We start from the raw sequence: 22372 nt of genomic DNA, 5'->3' as shown, positions 1-22372 counted from the left end.
GACCGTTGGTAGGATTCAGTTTTCTGCTGTTGGCTGAATGTCACCCACGGTCCCTTGACAGATGGTCCTCTCCAACAGGGCAAGCATATACGAAGAACCAGAGTGAGAATACCAGCAAGACAGAAGTCGCAATCTTTGATAACCTAATCATGGGAATGACTTCCATCACTTTTGCTGTGTTCTCTTGGTTAGGAGCAAGTCACCAGGCCCAGCCAACACTCAAGGGGAGAGGATTACACAAGGGCAGGAATACCAGGATGCAGGAGCTGAGCCAGAATCTGCCCATCATAGCTTGTTTGCACTGAACAAGTTATACTTCCATCTTTCTGGATGCCTTTAATTACCTGCAGGTGGCCCTGCTAGACATTGGCCATAATGGGTTGGACCAGGGTGATGCCTGACCAAAGACAGGCATGAAGGGGCTCAGCCCCATCAGATGCCATGTCTTGGCAAGTCTGAATGGAAAACTCAGAGAAAGGCAAAAATCATTCCTTAATCAAAAGTATTCCAGGCACTGGGTATACAATAGTACACAAAATAGACATGGTCTCTGCATCATGGGGTGGAATGGGGAGAAAGGGAGAGATGCACAGAGCAAAGGCAAAAGGCAAGAATGAGGGAGCATCAGTGGCCATGACAAAGTAGCAGCCATGAGGCTGTGAGAAGAGGGAGAAGGGAAAAGTAATTGCAGGGAAACAGAAGCAGAGGCACGAAAACAGGTGAGCCGCCCCAGGGCAAGGCCAGGTATAAGGAGAAATGGATTCTGCTTTCTAGCTTGGCAGCCAGCTTGACTCCACTGAAGAGATACCATCCTTCCTAAAAATTCTGGAGATCAAGGACACAGGTTGGGTCATTTGCCCATCATGGAACCAATGGGCTAGAGTTCCTGATCAGCCACCTCTGAGTCACCTGCTAGTCTGAAGGAAGAGGGGGATGGAGCTGAGGTCAGCTTCACTTGAACCACATGAAAAGACTCCAGAGGTACCCAGGTAGACAAAAAGAACAGCTATCTGCTATAGATGGAGTTTAGAGGAAGGAAGGGCAGGGAGTGTTGGGTATTAATGTCTGCCTGAGGGACATCGCTGGACAGATTTTGGAAAGTTGCTCTTGAGTTTCTACACATCGTGAGGCATTAGTCCTTCCGATGTTTGCAACACCTGCAGGTGATCCTTTCAACAAGCTCTGCATTCTGAGTGCACAGAGCACCTTCCGGTCTCTGGACCAGTGGCTTAAGCCAGATGTTTGTTTCCATTTTTAACTTTTTTATTTCTATAGGGCTTCCTGTTGAGAAATGTCTAAATTGGCAACTTTTCATTCCAATTTATTGTTTTCCGATTCTCTTATTTCAGGTCAGAGGACGTTAAAAACGAAAATAGATTCCCTTGACTTTGGCTGTAGGTCTACCCTAGAATATCACTGGAAGTTTCCTGAAGTCACTGTTGATTCCTTATTTTGTTTGCGAATCTGAATCTAGCCAAGCTAGCCTGGAGCAGTGCGTGCTGGAGCCAGCTTGCACTGGCTCTTGAGAGCCTCTCTACTCAATACTGCATTCAATGATGTCATGTTGTTAGCCTGGAATTGGCCAGCGTGGGTACACTTACACCATGGAAATCTGCAAACCCTACAATTCATGGGTCCCCTTTCAGGTTGAGGGCTGGTGGTTAAATATTTGCCAGCATACCACTGCCTATAATGAAAAGGCTTCTGAAATGGCCTTATTTTTAGTAACTTTCTTATTTTTCTTGCCCTTTCAGGGCCATTGAAAAAACTGTGGCATAGCTGGGTTATTTAGTTTCTCTCTCTCCTCCGCTGCTGCTTTTAACATTGTCCCTCACCAGGGGGACTAGCAATTAAGTGAACTAACGTTAGGTTGGTAAAAATCTGATAGCCCAGGACAATCAGTCTAGCAAAATCCTAAATTCTACAGCAAATTTCTTCCTTCCTGAGGTTTACAAAAATTCTATAATTATAGCTCTCAATTTAGCACTAGACTATAGTTAAATTTCAGCTGCTATAGATATGCCTTCTGATCTAGCAGTTTTAAGGGGATATTTTGTGATGTTATTGTGCCTTTCCTGAGACAAACTCACTTAGAAAGTCAGGAGAAAGAGTAGAAGGAAGAGAGGGACCTAAGTGGGTGGTGACAATAAAGTAGAGCAGTGCGAAAAGGACAGAATCCTGAAAGTTTGGATGGGACTGAAATAGAAACTTATGGAGACGGACTCTCTTGGAGTCAGTGTTTTGTTTTGAGTCCTTAGAATATCAATCAAGGAAGTTGACTATTGAATTTTTAAAATTGAAATATAGTTGATGTACAATATTATGTGAGTTTCAGATATCCTGCGTAATATATACGTACATTATGAAATGATCACCACAATAAGTCTAGTAACCATCTGTCCCCATACAAAGTTACTGATTATTGAAATTTTAATATAATTTCTCATAATTTTCTAGAACTATTGTTAAATGTATTAATTTCCTCACTTTGACATGTCTCCTCCAAACAATCAATTATTCCACATGCTATGGGCTGAATTGTGTCCCCCTAAAATTCATCTGTTGAAGTCCTAAACCCCACTACCTCAAAGTGTGATTGTATTTGGAGATATGGTCTTTAAAGTGGTGATTAAGTTTAAGTGAGATAATTAGGGTGGGCCCTACTCCAGTGTGACTGGTGTCCTTAGAAGAAGAGATGAGAACACAGACCCAGAGGGAAGACCATGTGAAGACCTAGGGAGAAGACAGCTATCTACAAGCCAAGGAGAGGGGCCTTAGAAGAAACCAACCTTGCTGACACATTGATCTTGGACTTCAAGCTTCCAGAGTTGTGAGAAAATCATAAATCTCTGTTGTTTAAACAACGTAGCCTGTGATACTTTGTTATGGCAGCCCTTGTAAACTAATACACCAAGTAAAAACAATATTTTGCCACTTACCCAGTTAAATGCAAACTCGTATGAGAAGCAGGAATTCTGCCAGGAGGAAGTTGAGGCTTTGACATAGCCACACCCATGACAAAAAGACCAACCACTACAGTTGGTCAAAAGTCTGTGCGCTTATGAATGGTGTTTCAGATTCCCCAACCAAACAAAGGCTAAGAAGGAGTCAGATAAACAATAACCCAACAATTATTGACCTTGGTATAGACTGAACAAAGTGACTTCTTTTACAAATTGATAAGACAAGGAGTATCCTCATACAATTTTGAAGGGGACCGAGAGCAGAATTTGATCCATCGCTTTTACATGAATCGTTTGTTGGTATCTGGATCTCCAGCTTAGAGTCCTTGGGGCTGGTTTGGATTGGATTGGAGCCTATGCTCCCCGTGGAGCATTCTCTATGCATTCAAAAGACACAAGACAATTCAGGTCAAAACAAAGACACACAAAGACAAGACTTTGTACAAGTAGTCAAACAAAACCAAAAGCAAACCAAGCAGGAAAAGAATAAGCCAATTAATGGCAAAAATATTCACCAAATGATACAACTCCAAAGAAAGTTCTAATTATACAATGACTGAGGCCTAATTTCCTTGTACAAAGAACCATCTGGTTGCAAATTCTTGGATAATAAAATAAATTCAGCAAAGACATTTTAACCGAACATGTCAGGGAAATCTACAGAGTAACTACCCTTGGGCACAAAGGACCAGGTGAGTGTACCTGTTGGACTGAGGACTTTCAAAATAATTTCACTGGAACCTCCAGACTTATCAAAGGAGGAGACCACCACTTGAAATCCGAAAATATTTCTTAAGTTTAAGTAAAGGAAGAGCCACGCTGATCACACAAATTTCTCTGAGCAAAGCAAAAAGTGCTGGTCTTTTATTGAGTTGCTGGGAAGAGTGTATTTTGGGTTGTGTTGGTTTTAGAGGCAGGAATGGGTTGATGTGAGCCTTAAAAGTGTGTTCACAGAAGCCAGTCCACTAGCAGCTGGCTGGCTCCCACACCATGATGCTGTCACTGATTACCTGGCTTTCCGAGTTGCATTCATTGAAGTGAGTTGTCACTCACCAATTCATCAAGTATAGAATTGTCATTGATGGGTTAGACAGGTTGAAAACTAGTTCTGGTGGAAACTTGTGTCCATGACTATAGAATAATCCGTCCTTTCCTAGGAGTGTGGGACCACCAAGTACCAATCTTTCTATCTTACCTGTTTATTTTGTTTATGGCCTGTCTCTCCCCTGGAGGAGAGAGACATATACACTCCAGGAGGGCAGAGATTTTTATTCACTTTGATCCCTGCTGGATTTCCAGCATCTAGAACAGTGCCTAGTACACAGAGGTACCCAGTAGGTACACGACAAATATTTGTTAAATGAACAAATGATCCTGACCTCCAGATCTTGACCTGTATGATATACGGGGAAGGTGTGGTTTTCTATTTGCATAATTTAAAAAAAAATCCATTATCACAGACACTGGGCTGGATCTAATCATGATAAATGCTTTTGAATTGAGGGTGATTAATGAGCTGTGGGATAAAGCTAAGTGTGTGGTGTGTCTGCTGCCTCTTCAGACCACGTTTCGCCTCCACTGTTGCTATACATGCAACGGATTCTGGACACTGGTGGCATCACTTGGATCATTAATCTAGAAACACTCCTCCTCTGGCTTTTGTAGTCCTTGGAGATTTGCTGGCTTTTGGTCTCCTGGTCCTGGAAAGTGAATTCCAGGAGGTGGTATAGCACAGTGACCAAAAACTTTGGCTCTTGGTAGTGGTGTCACTTTGAGAGGCCACGCAAATTTTCCAAGCCCCCATCTCCTTATCTTTAAAATGGGAATAATAATAGAACTTACCTCATGTGACTATTTCTATCACCACCACCACTGTCATTGGTCATCATCAACCACGCTACGGGGCTCTGGTGAGCTCCCTGTGTCCCAGCACTGGCTGCTAGGCCCCCGGTTTCACCAAGGATGGACAAACAGTCTTTTCCAAAGAGCCAACTTTGCCATGGGAGTTAGAAAAGGTGAGATGAAAGTTGCTGCAAAGCATGATCAGCCCAAACCAACTATATTTCAGGCTCACATTCAATGGGATCAACCAAATGAATCCAAGAAAGTTGGTGACCCATGCTTTTGTTTGATTAATGCAATACCTAATGTCTTTCTCCATTGCCCAGCTTCACTATAGATTAGAAACGTCAAATATTTTCTTTTCCAGCCTCCCTCACTGCTAGGGATGGCAACATGACTATTTCAGATGAACGAGATAGAAAAACTTGCTTTCCTGCTGACAGGCACAAGAGTTATTGGTGCCATCTTTTCCATCTTCCTCACCTTGAGTTTGGACCTGATGCCTGGAGCTGGGGAAGACACCTAGTGATTGTGGAGCAAAGACATTAAGTAACTGTCCAGAGACTCACACAGATGCCAGCCCTGACATCATGGAACCATGGAATGAATGCCAGCAGCCAGCCACCTAGAGACTTTTGCTACTAAGAAAAAAAAAAAAAACATCGAAAACATTATTTAAGTCAGGTTTTCAGTAGCTTGCAGCCAAAAGCATTCCTAACTGATCCAGTGTCACCCTACTCAGCAGTGGAGCCAGTATTGGACAAGCTCCCTCTGCATATCCTCCTAAGACGCACACTGTGTTTGTCTTCAGACGGCAGCCATGGTCCACAATACCTATGGCAGACCTCCTGGGGGCTGAAGCGGTTTGGCTATATGAACTTTGCATGCTGATGGATATCCAGTTCTGGTCCCTGGGAGTTGTTAGGGGTTAGGTTTGAGGTACCGGTCCCTCTCTTCCTCTCCTGAGTTCTGGCCTATAATACATCAATACAATGAACTGAACAAAACGAGGCTCAAACATCAGCTTTGAGTGTGGGCAGCCCTGACCTGAGGCCAAAATGAGACTTTGTAGCAACTCTACCTGCTATTCCTCCATAGCACACGCCACGCTGACCATTCCGTCTAGTCCCGGGTGGAGGAGCTGGGGCAGGAGAGCAAACTCCAGGCTCAGGCTTCCAGAAGCGGCCCTGCAGAGGGCGCTTTCCACCTGAAGACTGGGAGGGCAGGGCACGCCCCCTGCACCTGTTTCTCATGGTCCTGTGGACAGTCCCTTCTCCTGAACTCATCCATCAGAGAAGGCATCCTCCTCCGGTGGGGAAGAGCCAGTGAGGGGGTGGCGAGAGAGCAGATTCCATGTCAAAGAGGCAATATGGGGATATGGGGATGGGAGGTGCAGGGGAGGAGGAGACAGCAGATGATCAGGGAGAGACCAGATTAGTCGCTGGAAGGCTGGGGTCTTGGGGGATGCATGGGTAAGGTGGAAAATGAACTTGGACCCTTACCATTGAGTTCACATCCTACCTACTGCCATCACTTATGAGCTGTGTAACCTTGTGTGCAGTGTTTAATCTCTGCATCCCAGGTTTCTCATCCGTAAAATGGAGATAATGAGTGTACCCATCTCATGAAGCTACATAGTGGATCAAATGGGTTCTTGCCTTGAGAACATGGGGCCCAGTGCCTGGCACATAACAGGTGCTCAATAAATGTTTGTTCCCTTTCACACTGGGATGGAGGAGGAGGTGAGATTCTGAGACCTGAGTCAGGGGCTGAATTAGCTGCTACCACCAAGTGTTAGCAGGGATCAGCGTGGGCCATGAGCCACGGATGCAAACCAAGAAAGTGTCCCCCAAACCCTTCCTCCACCCTGCCCCTGGAGCTGAGGTTAGAGTGGACAGCCCTCCTCCCCTGAGGGCCTTTCTCCTGCAGGGGCGAGGCAGGGAACATGCCCAGCATGAGTCCACCAGCCACCTGCCAAGGGCCTGTCCCCTCCCTCCTTGCTCAGACAGATCACTCCTGTCAGGAGTGACAGCAGCCTGCTTCATCACTCTAATTGCAGTGTGGTTTGTGTTCATCAAGGAAACAGCAGGGATTCCAAATTAAATTCCAGTATGCAGTTTATCCAAGATATAAGGCCTATTGAGAGACTCTGTGCAGAACTCCCTGCCTTCCCTGTGGAGGTAGGACAGACCAAGGCTCTCCGGAATGAGGATTCCCCCTGGGTGCTGGCCAGCTGCTTTCCCATTTTACAGATGGGTTTGCTGAGGCACAGAGGAGGGACTAACACATGGAAATAGTCCTGGGGACACCGAGGCCAGGACTGGCGTGGGCTTGTCTGTCTTTGGGAACTAGATGTGACAAAGCATCTCTCCGGCACACCCTGAAACGACAAATGAGACCATTCTGAGTGGTCATAAGGGCCGTGGGCATCCGACTTTGAAGATCAGAATCATTCTATCAGTGTTCATTTGCCTGGAAGAGGCTTCTGCATGGAGCCCAGGCACAAACTTGCTCTCTCAGGCTTTGTACCAATGTGCCAACCCCTTCCTAATAGATAGATCTGCCAGGCTTGCAGACTGGCTCCTGCCACCTGTTTCCCCCTGTCCTGAAATGTTTTATGAATCATACAGACAACAAAACTAAGATGGCAAAGTCGATTGAAAACCACAGAGGTGGGGAAGCGATTGAACCAGAAAGGCGGCACAGCTGGAAGTGTTCATCCTCCCAAGTGGCTGCCCTCTGGCTCCCTCCTTCCTGAGCTCTGCGCAACAGGCAGTGAGTGGGTGCCCGGCCCCGGGAGCCCCTCTCCACGGTCTGCCGCTGTTTACTGTCAGAGACTAATCCAACCCAAGTAAGCTTTAGACTCAGGTGAGAAATAGAGCAAAACGCTAAAACATCCTCTGGGGCTCAGGGCTCCCTAATGTGGCCGGGGAAGGATGTGGTGCAGGGACACCAAAGTGACATGAGCTGGAACCCTGGACACACGTGCTCCAGAGGGAAGTGTCTACAAAGCCAGCCCTGCCTGGCAAAGCTGCCATTTCTCCCAGGTCCCTGGATTCAGCTCCCAAACTGGCAGAGATTTCCAACCATTTAACAGATAGATAGCACCGTGGCTTCGGGGAACCAATCAATTTTGAAAGCAGCAAGGCAGCAAATAATCGTTAGGGAAACAACGTCCAGTTTAGATGGAGAGCCTGGAGGCAGGAAGTGGACGTTTCAGTCCAGAGCTGATGCCATCATTTGAAGTTGGAAGGTGGAAACTATGGGCCATACACCAATTTCCTCAGAAGGGAAAGGAAATGAAAAGGAGGGGACATCACTGTCATAAAGTGATGGAAAAAGTTAAAAGTTAGTGGTTGGAGCATGGTCTCTGAGCACAAATCTGAAATTGAGGGCTTTCGAGCAATCTTTTTACATCTCTGGCCCTTGGTTTCCCAATCTGGAAAGTGGGTAGAACAAATAATACCCGTCTCTCATGCTTCATTTAGAGCAAGGGTCAGGAACATTTTCTATAAAAGTTGGGTAACAAATATTTTAGGCTTTGGGGGCCATGGGAACTCTGTTGCAGCAACTCAACTCTGCGGTCGTTGGAATGAAAGCAGCCATAGAAATAGTAAATGAATGGACACAGCTGTGTCCCCGTAAGACTTTATTTACAAAACAGGTGGTGGGTCTGATTTGGCCTGTGAGTGAGTCACAGTTTGCCAAAGCCTGATTCAGAGGATTATATGAGACAATGCAAACGATAGCAAAGTGCTTGGCACAAAAACTAACCAATAAATATTAGCATCTTCCTCTTCCTCGTCCTCTTCCTCGTCCTCTTCCTCTTCCTTATTGGCATCACTGCTCTGCATTTGGATCATCAGGTGCTGCCTAATAAACACCTCTACTCCCCATCTCCCTGCCTTTACCAACGTGTTAAATTTCCAAAAAGGGCACTTACAGGGGTACACTCAACTCCTGGGTGCAGGCGCATTCAGGATTTCGCCTGCATAATGCAGATTCTCAAATCACTTAGCATTTAAAAGCAAGGGCATCTTGGACCCCCAGTGAAGTAACAAGGATATGACTCCCCATTAGAAGTTTCTATTGCCCTTCACAAGGGATTTCCTGTGTAATATAGCACAGATTTCTCACTGCTGCTTGAAGAAGTAAAGGCGATTACAACCATTTTGCAGGCAAAACTGAGCTTTGGTAAAACAGGTTGACTTGTGTAAAGTCAGGCTGAGAATCTGGAGCTGAGCGGACGCTTGATCCCAGGTCTGTGGACTCCAAATCCAGCGCTCGTGCCCCGATGTCACGTCTGCACTGAGTATTGGATCAGTCAGGATCTTTGCTGCAAATGATAAACTTGCTGTTTTAAACAGAAAAGGAATTCACTAAGTAAGTGGCCTGGAGAATTTCTGGGAGGAACAGAGAATCGAGCTAGAGGCTGTTAAGGGGGAAATACACCCCCGTGAGAATGCCTGGTGCTCGGCTGCAGACACTCCTGACACAGGAGCCACAGCTGGCCCGACGCTGGGTGCCTTTAAGATGCCTGCCCCTGCTGCAGCCTGAAGTTCAATTTCCTCTGCCACCTCAGAACCAATCCTGCACGGTGCCCCCTTCTACATGTTACTCTCTTTCAAATGCAAGTCTTCAAGTGAGGGTCCTATTGGCCTGAGTCTCGTCATGTGTCTGGACCCTAGTTCCCAGATGAGTTACTGACTGCTTCCTGGGGGGGGGGGGGCGGGGGCAGAACGCAAAGGAGGAGGGGGATTCTCCAAACCCAGGAAGGCTGTGGCCAACGTGCTGAGCCGACTCCACCCTGGGGTCTAAACCTCACAGAAATGAAGCGAGGAGTCAAAGAGATGCCTGTACACCCCTGTTCAGAGTAGCATGATGCACAATAGCGAAAAGGTGGAAACCACTCAGATGTCTGTGTATGGCTGAATGGACAAATGAAATGTGGCATATCCATACAATGGAACATTATTCAGCCTTAAAAAGGAAGGAAATTGACACGTGCTACAACATGGATGAACGCTGAGGATATTATGCTAAGTGAAACAAATCAGACGCAGAAGGACAAATATGGTATGATTCCACTCCTATGAGGTACCTAGAATAGTCAAATACATAGACAGAAAGTAGAACGGTGGTTTTCAGGGACTGGGGGGAGGGGAATTACTGTCTAATTGGTACAGAGTTTTAGTTTGGGAAGATGAAAAAGTCCTAGGGCTGAATGGTGGCGACGGTTGGAAAACAATGTCAGTGTACTTCATGCTACTGAACTGTACACTTAGAAGTGATTGAAATCGGGACTTCCCTGGTGGCGCAGTGGTTAAGAATCTGCCTTCCAATGCAGGGGACGTGGGTTCAATCCTTGGTCAGGGAACTGGATCCCACATGCATGCCGCAACTAAGACCAGGCACAAAAAAAAAAAAAAAAAGATTGAAATGGTAAATTGTACGTTATGTATATTTTATCACAAAGGAAGGTGCTGGGCGTGACAGATATCCACTCTAAGGACTTAAGATTTCATTTTCGAGACGGGGCAAAGGAGGCCCAGAAAGTGACTGATTGGTGGCAAAGTTGGCAACTGTCAATCTCAAGTACTTGCTCCTTGCAGAAAGAAACTGTCGGTGGCTGTTAGAAGTCTGGTGACAGCTCCTCAGCCTTGCTCCCCCATGTTCTAACAAATAGGAGGGGGGCCCGGCAAGTGACCCAGTGAGGTGAGTGGGTTGGATGGGAGACAGTTAGGAGAAGGGGTGACCGTGTTGCGCTGAGGAACAGAGGTTCCGTCGGAACGGGGCAGCTGCTCCTCAGCTCTGGCTAATCTGACACGTGGGCAGGGAGCCGGGCAGGGAGCCCAACGCTGCTCTACCTCCTGGCTCTTTAAAAGAAGCCAGGCATCCAGATATTTATGTGAAATCTCCTGAACTTTAACCGTTGGCAACAGATTCAAATAATACGAGTCTGCAAGCTGGTTGAAATCTATCTCGGGGTTGGATGCCACCCTTGGGCTGCTGGTTTGCGAACTCTGTTTGAACCCAGAGGCGAGGGCCAAAGATAACATCAAGATGTCAGTTTTAATAGGAGATGCCCAGAAAACTTTCCAAGTACTGTACTCCCAGGACTCCCAGGAAAGAATGATAAGAAAAACATAGCTATTAACTAAAATCAAAATGAGAGTCTTGTATTACATTCTACTTCCCAATCTAAGCCCTCAGATCTTCCAGTGGGAGAGTCGGGACTGCAGATTAAACTCCGCGGGCACTCAGACACCCCGCCTGTCCAAGGAGTGGGAAGAGCTCTGCCTCTAAAACTCATTAACCAGGGAATGGGGGGGAGGGGAGGACAGAGCGAGAGGGGCAAAGAGGACAGGGGAGGATGACGGGAAAAGGGTAGGAGGGAGAGAGGATTTTCGGCCTTTCCTCAAGGCTGACTCCTCCTTCTGGAATCTCTGAAATGCCGGTTCCCAGTTGGAGCAATCGGTTCTCTGGCTGATGTGGCCCAATTGATATTTTTACTTGGTTTGACTCTTACCTAGTAAATTTGCTCTTGTGAGAAGGGTGTCAGGAAGCAGGAGAGAGGGATACCATGGAGAGGGGCCTGGAAGCCTTACACTTTTCCATCTTTTCTATTCTAACTCATTTGGTTTGACAGCCTAATCAGTGGTCCACCTACTGGCATTTCTCTCAGGGCAGGAGATGAGCATCTTATTCCCATCTTCACGAAGTTGCTTACCCAACACCCCCAACTGTCCCTTTATGAGTCTCCCTGGGACCCAAAGTGGGCAGTAGAAAGTTCTGTTCAGGGTCAACACAGATCATCAGTAAAAGTCACTCCGACGCCATGCATTTCTATTTCCCAGCACAAGTTGTCCAAACAGCTTATCAGAGATTATACTAAATAATAGAATCATTCCAGTATTGAAAACTATGAACTCCAATTATCAGATACACCTAGAAAAATTAAAGGTCAAAGATGAAATTCCCCTTTCTCATTAAATACAAAGAAATCAAGGTCCAATACTCATTGAGTCTAATTTGCTACATGACAAGAACCCTTTCACTGGGAGGAGAGAGTATCTGTTCTGGAAACCACTGCATGAACCAAGATCACGGTCCCCGGGTGGGCTGGATGCCTGTTGTCTCCACTCTCATCTCAGGCTGGGAACCATGCTTCCTGGAATCCCCTTCCTTGTGTGGTTCTAGGGGCCAGTGTGTCAATGAAAGGAGCTCGCGTGAGATTTGAAGGCAGAAAGGCAGCGAGTCATTACTCTGCACTGGGGTGATCCGTCACAAGACGTTGAGTCCTCTCCATGAGCTAAGTCATTGCTGTGCCATCTTTGACTTACTGTAGTGCCTTCTTGGTCACCTCGTAAGCTCTCAGTTCTCCATTTGCCCCACGCTCAGGCTGGTGTCGTTGGTAACCGTGTCTGGGATCCTCCTGCTGTAGCCTTCCAGGCGTCACTCCACCAGCTCTTCCTACATCAGTGTAAGCCCTAATTTCCATCTTCAAACCTTTATTCCTGCAATAGTCATAGGGGCTCTGACTGATCCCAGCTGATGCACTGGGCAAACACAAACAACACTTTCGTGAAGAGCCACTTATCAGATCGAAGCCAAGCCAGCAACTGGGGTCAAGACACTCACATTCAGTCATTTCCCGGTAACTGATTCCAGCTGGAGGGATGAGTTATTTAAACGGTTTATTTTTCACTTACAAGGAAGCCAACCCCTTCTTCTCTTTCTATAATACCCCGATAACTCATTTTCCTGCTTGAACGAGGTGTCAGTTCCTCATCTCTGAACTGGGGCTGCCATCCTCTCCAAACAGGATCTGTGGTCCTAGGAAGTTTCTAGGCACATCTGCATGCCCTTAGCTGATTCACAGACTAGCACACGAGGGACACACTCCAAGCTGAAGGTCTGGCTCAAGTTCCTTTGCAAAAGAGTCACACTTCATGCAGGGTCACATGGTGGGCTTGTGTGCAAGTACCACCTCAATCCCTAGGTCCTCTTCTGCACATTCCAGTGTATTATTTCTTAAACTGACTCACCTCCTGACTCATGGATAACATTTGCATTGGTCCAAATTAAGTTTTCATACCATACTTTTTGAATATATTCCTCAACGCTCCTTCCCAAGGTCCTATGTGCTTCTTTGGTCTAGGAATCCCTCAATGTCATTTGGGTGGTAACTATATCTTGGTCAGGAGAGAGCTCTGGTATGTCTTAATTCCGGGAGTCTTGACTACAGTGGCTACAACTGAGTCACAAAGATGACAATATCAAGATTCTAAGTGGATTTTAATTCCTGATGATTCTCTGATACGGAAGAGTATCTGGAGATGGGTGTTCCAGGCAGAGGGAATGGCAAGAGCAAATGTCCTGAGCTGGGAGTGTGCCTGGTGGGTTCCAGAGTCAGCAAGGTGGCCCAGACTTGGAGCAGACTTGAGGGAGAGGGGGAGATTAGCAGAAGATGAGGCTAGGTAGGTACTGGAGAGTCAATGGTGTGGGATCCAGGAGACCATGATTTTGACTTTTATCTTGAGTGACTTGAAAGTTACTCAAGCATTCTGAGAATTGGCTGAAGGGGGGCAACCTAGAAGAGAGATGATGAGAGCCATGTGGGGCTACGAAATTGTGTCTCCAGAGGAACCACATAGATCTGACATAGAAATTGTCACTAATCCTGGACTTTAAATCTGAGTAGATGGGATGGTTGGGTTTCTTCTTTCAGGAGGGGGTGAAGGTATCCTATGTGTGAAAAGAAGAGTATAAACATATAATTGGTGGCCGGTGCCAAAATCCACTTCTGGTTCTTCCAGGACACATAGCCAATTTACCTGCCCAGCCTCCCTTGAAGGTAGGTGCAGCTACGGGACTGGCCAGGCTACAGGCAATGGAATTTGAGTGGAGGAGTGCGTGCTACTTCCATGCATGGCCCATAAACACTGCCCATTTTTGCTCCTTTGTTGCCTTTTCCTCTGCTGGCTCACAGGGATGATTCACCAGGGTGAACCTGAAAGCCAAGTACAGCCAAATGCTGCCTGGCACTGGAATTTAGCATGAATGACCCTCATTCAGAACACAAGCCCTGCCCAGCTGAGGCAATAGTCATATTAAAATAAATAAGCTTCCCCCAATATTGCATCCCAGTCCCCCATGGTCATGCCTTTAAGCCCCAAATCTGAAGGGAATTCAGCCCCTCAGCTCTTGTGAGCCCAGCTGCCCTAGAATTTCCAAGGGGTGTTTGTCTAAGGGACTGATGCCCTAGAATTTCCAAGGGGTGTTTGTCTAAGGGACTGATGCATTCTACCTCTTGGGGTAGATAAAAGAATTAATTGTGGAAAGCCTAGTTAACAGCATGCATAGTTGAATCTAAGTCTTTGGGTAGCTTGACAAGGGTGATGGATAGGAATGCATCTCTGATCCATCAAATTAAAAATCCTATGTGGGTTGGGGGTGACTCTTGGTGGGTAATTCACCCATTTCAATACTCTCAGTGGTTTAGGGACAGTTCTAGAACCCAAGAGTGAGTTCAGGTTTCAAGGTAGAATTCCTCTTCTATGGCTTTATCCATGTTACTGTGACCTACCCTCCATGACCATCTCATAAAAAGCACACCTAACCCAAGCCCCAAATGCCTGCAGCTTGAAACTGACCTTGCCACCTAGGTTTAAGGAAAGGCTGTTGAGTCTCCTGACATGTTCACTGTAACATTGCCTCTGCTCCTTTCAGACCTGGCTATGTTGTCTAAAGCTTGTGGTTGCAGGATATCTTCGTACGTATATTAGACATTGTGCCAGCCAGTTGTGGGTCCTATTCCTTGGTGAGACTCTATACTACCAGACCCTTCCATATGAGAATTGTCCCTCTCCTACTCCATGTAGTTCTGGTGGGGCTGTCAATCAATCAAGAGTTCCCACCTACAACAGTGGCCACAGGACCAACGATGACCAGTCACAGTCCACTGAAGGGAGTTCCCACTGGTTCTCAAAGAGAATCTCGTTTTCTTAGATCATGAACCTGGATCTTCTGGGACCCTCTTTTCCACCACGTTTTGTAAAGCCATGAAATCATCACTTTACACAGGTAAAGCAGGACTCAGAAGCTGGAGGGGGCAAAACAGGTTCCTAATGACAGCTGTTGATCAACTGGAGCCAGCCCTGCCCAAAATCATTTTCCATACCCTTGAACACGGTTGCATGAGCCAATACATCTTCTAAAATTTAACACATTCAGCTTGTATGAGTGGGATTCCTTACAACTATCACTTACAATTGGGGGTTCTATTAATGTTCCCATTCACTTGTTTAACTATAAGACGTCAAGGGAGTCTGCATATTTTCTTACTGGATACATTTCTTTTCCTTATGGACATGTATCACACATCCACTGCAGCCATCAGAAGCTCCTTCTTTCTTATACAGTTCATTCTTTGAATCTACTGCCTTGCCTGAGGATAGCAAGTTAAATGGAGAAGATGAACAATATCTCCCAGATCATTTAACCCCATGAACTTTTCTCTAAAAGGCAGACTGTTGTGTTATCACCTTAGAGAATCCCTACTGAGAGTAGATTTTGAACAAGACCTTTGCATTCAACCCACTGTTTAGGACCTCACTGGGAATGCCTCTGCTCATCGTAACCCTGTATTTCCTTATTCACTGGAAAAGTGCCAATAGGGTCAATTAAAATGAATTTCACAGGTCCTTGAACTGCCTGCTTCCTAAGTTCTTCCAGTTTTAACTTTTTGGAGGTTGGTGTCATTTTAAGGGTTCCAATATTCCAGGCCAGCCATTAACACACCATTTCTTTTCTACAACGCCCTTAGCTTCGGATCCATGAGCACAATGTGGGAATGATCCTTTAGGCCAGGGGTTGGCAAATGACAAAGCCAGATCCAGCCCATTTTGGTAGTTATTGGAACACAGGCACACCCATGCATTTATGTATTGTCCATGGCGGTTTTTGTAGTTGCTACAGAAACCATATGGCTGCAAAGCCAAAAATTATTTATTATCAGACCCTTTACACAAAAAGTTTACTGATCTCTGCTCTAGATTAGCATTTCTCGATTGTTTCCTCATCCTAGTACCACAAAAAATGGTACTCTGAGAGAAAAAGGAATTAATATCTTGACAAGCCTTTGGGCATATTGTTTGGGAAAGTCTACTCTAGACCACCTGGGGCAGGACATGACCAGGTATATACTTGGGATAGCACTATCTGATAGCTTAGTCTTCTTTTTGACATATCTGGATACCAGTACATGATCTACATCTTGGTTCTGTAGGTCCTATGTTTTGATTCCCATGTAGATTTTAATTTTGGTCAAGGCCAAGGTTACTTTTGTTCATGGGTGGTGGTGGTGGTGACCTCCTGGGCACGCTGACTTCCTGTGCAACTGTCCCTGCAGAGTAAAACGAGACTTGTAAGAGCACAAAGATGCTCCCATCACTGGTGGGACCAATGCGAGCCATTTGCGGTTCAAAACTAACTACCAACATACCTGTGCCTGAGTTAGAGCGTGCCCCTGAATATGTGGTCAGAATCTGTTCCAGTTATCACAGCCACTTGCTCCTTTCCTTCAAGCAGTGCCACAGTGAAGTCACTATGGGCAGAGAGGGCATAGTTAATGACCATATTCTGAATTGACATCCCAGGGCCCTTGATACGAACGGGTGTCCATGGAATACTTACCTCTGTATTCCAACCACACCAAATGTGGAATCCTTAAACGCCCACCATATTTTGAGGTCCCATCAATATTCTCTCACCTTTTCTCATTTTATTAGGGCATACATTCATTGCAGAAGCCACGACAGAAGTGGCTGTCCACTCTTTATATCGCCATAGAGAAGAAAAGGGGGTTAAGGACCATTCACACCAACAGAAAGAATGAAACTGCAAGTTTATTTGAAAGTATAAAATTAAAAAAAAAACCTAATCAAAAAACAAACAGCAACCACACACAACCTTTCCAGTTTACATCAACTTTGAATGTCACACACAATTTATTTACCACTTGCTTGCACTTTTTTAAAATGTCAATTTCAAAGTAGAAGGAGTTGAGGGCAGGTGATAATGATTATAGCTGAACAATTTTAATGCTAAAATAAAAAGGACTCGCTGATCTCATTTGAGAAAAGAGAGCAGGGATGGTTTTCTGATTGGCATAGATTTAGGCCATGTATAAAAAAAAATCCTGGTTGGAATGAGTTAAAAAATAATGCTGGCCACTTATTTGCTATTTTGAGTAAGGGAAAAAAACAAAACCAAAAACCCCTGCAGCTTTGGTGTCCTATTTATATCTTTTTAAAAACAGCCATTTAAAAAAATCAAATCTATAATAAAAACATCCCTGTGTTTGTTTTAAAAAACAACATTAATGGGCTCTCCTTATGCTACTAAGACCATTCGTCTTTCCTAAAATGCCTGGAAGCTGAAAAGCGTGTGAGATTAACTCATCACACGATTAATTAAAATTAGAATCCTTTCCTCTAAACAACTTCCAGAGCACCAGAAAGAAACAGGGGCCACCAAAGGGAGAAAAGAAGCCACTCTGGCTCACAGGAGATGAAATATTCAGCTAGAGTTCCTCACATACTCTGGCTGCCACCAGAAGTTCTTTCTTCACTGGATAACTCAGAAAATAACTCACGTTATTTTAAAAATGAAAGATGTAAGCAACTATGTTCCTTTTCTTAACTTAAAAAAAAAAAATCACCAAGTGGCTAACTTTCCTGTAACACACTTTGAATTTGGTTAAAAAAAAAAAGTCTACAGAATAGGATCATTGAATGCCACTTCATCCCCCCTCCTGCAGGCTCCGTTTGAATAAGCATCAAAGAGGTTACTGACCACATGGAAAGCAGCTCTGCATGGGTGACAGCTGCCTGGAGTGGCTCCACTTGTTTCCAGTTTTGTTCCCCCCCAGCCATTAGTGTGGTTTCTTGACGAATAACATCTACGTTTCCACCCATGACTTCCTGAGGGGGTTGGCACTGTGGCTGGCTGGGCACAGAGAAAGCGGAAAGCTACCATAAACACAGAGACTATGAACCGAGGGAGAAAGGCGTCCCTCTTTCTGCATCCTTCAAGAACTCGATAAATAATAACTCAAAGTGCAACAATGCACAGACGCCTGGCACACAGGTCAGTCTGGGGGGACTTGTTATTAGCGCTCAGCGGGACAAAGGCACGATCTCCTTTTGCATCTTTGCTTGGACCTCACTAATGGAAAAACAAACAAACAAAAGACAGCTTTCCTATACACATATAAATAGTCCCTTAACTAGAAGGGGAAAAACAAACACACTGTTTCAAATGCATTTCTAAGAGATTAAAAAAAAAAAAAAGTCCGAATGGCAAATCTTGACTCCAAACTATTATCCATGTCTCTCAGAGGAGAAACTATGGGATGCTCGGAGAGTCCTGACCCTCACTCTGATTCTAGCCCTAACCCTAAATTGCAGCGCTGGAATCTGGGCCTTGGGAAGGGGGATGAGTGCAGCCCAGGAATCCAGGCTCTCTTGGGGGAGGTACTGAATTAGGTTTTCACGTTGAGTTAGAACCTACAGTGTTCTCAAGTCCAAATGCACAGGTAAAATGACTTCTGAGTGTCAGGGGGACTTAAGGGGCGAGTGTTGAAGCTGCAGGAATGGGCAAGGCAGGCTGGGTGTGGCTTACAGGGACAAAGGGCCAGATCAGATTTCTGGGCAACTCAGGTTTAGTACTCATCCCTTGTTTACGGGCAGGTCACAGCTGGGAGGGAGACAATTCAGAAACCAGGGAAAGGACCATGGACCAAAGCAGACCCAGGATCTTGGCAGCCTGTATTTTAGGAGCTGAGAACTCAGATAAACTCATGGTGGGGCTCCCTGCCTGTTCTGGGATGAGGCTGATGATATATGATGCTGGAGAAAGCTCTCAAAACGAGGATTCTCGGACAAATTTTTAAATCCAGACTCTATCCAGACCTGATGGTTTCAGAGTCCTTCAGAAAACCAAAATGACACTGTTGACTTCTGAAGGGCGTGACTCACGGCAACAGTGTTCTTTGGCCCCGACCCAGAGCAATGAACAGCCTAGTGCAAGGCGGGTTCTGATGTTACCCTGGATTCTCTCCAGAGTGGCCATCCGATGACAGCCTCCCGGTAGGATCATCCAACCCAAATCTCCAAATGGAGCTCTAAGGAAGCAGCCCACAGAGAATTTGGTCCAGTGTCCTCTGCCTTTCTGAACACCCCATATGGCACAAACACTGCTTTCTCAAGGGCTACCTAAGTACCGCACTCTCCGGCCACCTACTCAGCAAGATTCCAGCAGTAACAGAATGCTGTGGAAAGTGAGGCTGTGATCCTGGGCCCCGAAGGAAGAGTAACTGCCCAGAAAAGATGCACGTACATAGGTCAACTGAGAGGCCAGAACAGTGGCAGGTCGCCCTCCAAAGAACATCCCTGAAACCTGGGGAAGGAGGTGAACGGAGAGACAGCTGACACCCCACACCACTCCTTGGGGCATCCCCAGGAGCTTCTCATGAGCGCAAGTTGTTAGGATGGTAACAAGTCAGGGCAGATGAACCCATATGGACTTTGGAAGAGCTGGATTTTATACTTCTTCGGTGCCCTGGCTGGGTGCAGAGTCCCTAGGCTCCGTGGTGCCTTCCTGTGGGCCAGGCTGCCCCGGGCTGTGGCCCGTGTCTTCCATACCCAGGAGGCTGCTGGCTGCCTGGGAACTGGTGCTGTTGGCGCTGCCAGACCGGGAGCGGTAAGGGGGCAGGTCGGCTTGGTTCAGAGACTCGGTGTCTGAAGAGTAGGGCGGCGGAGGGAGGTCGTACCATGCGGGTCTGCGATGGAGAGAGCAGGATGGGGCGGGGTGGGGGGAAGGGGGGGAGAGGAGGGGGAAGAGAAAACATTAGGAGCCCAGGCACGGCAGGCAATGCCAACTTCTGCCCTTTTCTGAGTGGATGCTGACATCAGGAATGAGATTTTCCTTCCAAGGAGAAAGGCAATCCAAGGACTAGGAAAACCAGTGGTTTGTAAGAAGACGAAAGGAACAGATAAAAGGTCAGCGTGCTCTGCCTGGCTTGTGCCGACTGGACAGTGCCAAAACCACAACCTTTGGTAGGGAGAATTCTAAATACTCCCCGGCTCATCCTGGGTGGTTTGGCAGGGATTCACCTGGCCTGGTGTTTTGATAGAGCCCCTGACAGTCCATAGAACTGGGGGTCCTTACTGAAAGCCAACTCTTCCCGGCTGTGCAGACTTGGGTAAGTGAGAGGATATCCTCTCAAACCCTCAGTCTCCCTGTCTACAGAAGGGAGTAATAATGACACCTTGCTTGCAATGAAATAACTTAAAAGACATTTTATTTTCCAGCTCTCATTTATGGAAGGCTTACTACGAGTCAGGCACTGCACCACCTACCTTACATCCCTTATTTAATGCTCACAAGAATGCTAGGAGAGAGCCATTACTTTCATGCCCATTGTACTGGGGAGAAAACTGAGGCAAAGGGGCATTAAATGGCTTGCACAGGATCACAACTAGTAAGCAGCAGTGCTAGGATTTGAACCCAGGAATTCTGTCTCCAGATGCAGCAGTTTTAACCTTGCTCTACACTGGATGGTCCAAATGAGTGAGGTCTTGTGTTCTTACGCTTATTTGCGAAGATGTCCTTAAGCACCGCTCCTTGGAGCTTTGTTTATCTTTTATGAGGAAGGAAAAGGAAGATTAAATAATACAAGAGCTGCCACCGGAGAGGGTTCAAGGAGGAGCCCAGTTGGCCCGGGAACACTGCCTGCAAAATGCCTCGTGCCACACATGGTGAATCCTGGGCTCAGTGGAAGAGGGATGCTGAGCAGGGTCCCTGCAGGGCAGGGGATGCTGAGAACCAAGGGGGACTCAGGTAGCTCTAGTCCCGGGACTTCAAAGTGGGTTCTTTGGGTACCTTGGAGGTCACCAAAGGAGAGACGAAGGCTGAGCAGGCAGGAATGAGGTCCACTACCGGCTCCAACTACAGAACTCTGGGTTTTAACTTTATATTTTGGGGTTCCTTGTACAGCTCCACCTGTGATGAAGGTTCTACTGCTTACCAAAGCTTGAGAGTTCTCTATGCCACCTCCTTTATTTTATAGATGAAGCCAAGCAAAGTTAAGGAACTTATTTATTCACTCATTCATTCACTCACTCATCCATTCATTCATTCAAATAGGAACCAAACCTCGAGTATATACTGGGCACTGTTCTGCAGTAGCAGGTGAATGCCCAGAGCTGGTCAGGGTCCTGGATGTGTGTCCGTGTGGCACTACCAGGGAGGAGGAGGGATCTGAACTGGCCAGGATCCTAGCGGTATGTCTTCAGATGAGTAACTTAAAAATCTCAGTTTTCTCATCTGTAAAACTGAGGCACATATAGAACCTCCCTCGGTGAGTGGCTGTGAGGACTGAATGCGATGATACACGTGAATCGTTTTGCAAAGACTCAGTAGAAGTCGAAAGCTGCCGCCGCCTTTGCAGCTGAATGCAGGCTCCTGGCAAGACCAGGATCCCAGGCACGTGCACCTGTATGCCCGCCCCTGCGTGGGATGACCTCCCTCCCCGAGTCTCTCTCAGCCAGCACGCACCTTTGGTCCAGCAGGGCCTCTGAGTAGGAGGGCGGGGAGCCCACTTCCGACGCGTTCTGCTCGGCTTGGCTGGCCACGTACTGGATGCCATTGTTTACGTTGTAGGTGACGTTGCAGCGGTGAGGGTGGTCCAGGACCACCAGGCGGGAGAGCAGCACGGGGTGCTGCAGCCGGTGCACCGGCAGCGTCATGAGGTTGTTGCGCTTCCGCTGGTGGTGCAGGACCAGAGCCAGCAGGGCCACGACCAGCACAAAGATGACGGAGCTGCCGATGATAGCATAGGTGATGCTGGGATAGTACACGAGCTGGTTCTCCGAGGTCACGAACACCTGCCCGCTGCCTGGTTCTGAGAAGCCCCAGAGGCGAGAGAAAAGGAGAGAGGTTACCAAATTGGCGCACCCATCTGCAGCGAAGTCAGTCCCAGGACGGGAGTGCAAACGTTCGCAGGAGCATGGTTCCCAATAGCCGCAAAGTGGAAACCACCCCAATGTCCATGGGTCGGTGAATGGATAAACAAAATGTGGGCTGCCCATACAACGGAATATAATCTGGCCGTAAAAAGTACTGGTGCATGCTACAACATGGATGAGCCTCAAAAACGTGCTAAGCGGGCTTCCCTGGTGGCACAGTGGTTGAGAGTCTGCCTGCCAATGCAGGGGACGTGGGTTCGAGCCCTGATCCAGGAAGATCCCACATGCCGTGGAGCAACTGGGCCCGTGAACCACAGCTACTGAGCCTGCGCGTCTGGAGCCTGTGCTCTACAACAAGAGAGGCCGCGACAGTGAGAGGCCCGCGCACCGCGATGAAGAGTGGCCCCCGCTCGCCGCAACTAGAGAAAGCCCGTGCGCAGAAACGAAGACCCAATACAGCCAAAAATAAATAAATAAATAAAATTCAAAGTACGTTTAAAAAAAAAAAAAAGTGCTAGGCAAGATAAGCCAGAC

The 22372-nt window shown here is 46.8% G+C and overlaps 1 protein-coding gene across 1 annotated transcript in view; it reads right to left on the bottom strand.

The window, feature by feature from the left end:
* Positions 1-16797: 16797 nt before the first annotated feature.
* Positions 16798-22372, bottom strand: part of LDLRAD3 (low density lipoprotein receptor class A domain containing 3) — a 261163-nt gene continuing 255588 nt past the window's right edge. Inside the window, exons 5-6 of the mRNA XM_068555039.1 lie at positions 21429-21774; positions 16798-19650 (exon numbers count right to left, since the gene is read on the bottom strand). Of these exons, the coding sequence (XP_068411140.1) occupies positions 19413-19650; positions 21429-21774 (584 nt within the window). The 3' untranslated portion in view covers positions 16798-19412. The remainder of the gene's footprint in view (positions 19651-21428; positions 21775-22372) is intronic.

The sequence above is a fragment of the Eschrichtius robustus genome, chromosome 11 (assembly GCF_028021215.1).
Source record: "Eschrichtius robustus isolate mEscRob2 chromosome 11, mEscRob2.pri, whole genome shotgun sequence".
Classification (NCBI taxonomy): Eukaryota; Metazoa; Chordata; class Mammalia; order Artiodactyla; family Eschrichtiidae; genus Eschrichtius; species Eschrichtius robustus.
The sequence above is the reverse complement of the archived record's forward strand: the minus strand, read 5'-3'. Positions and strand labels throughout refer to the sequence as shown.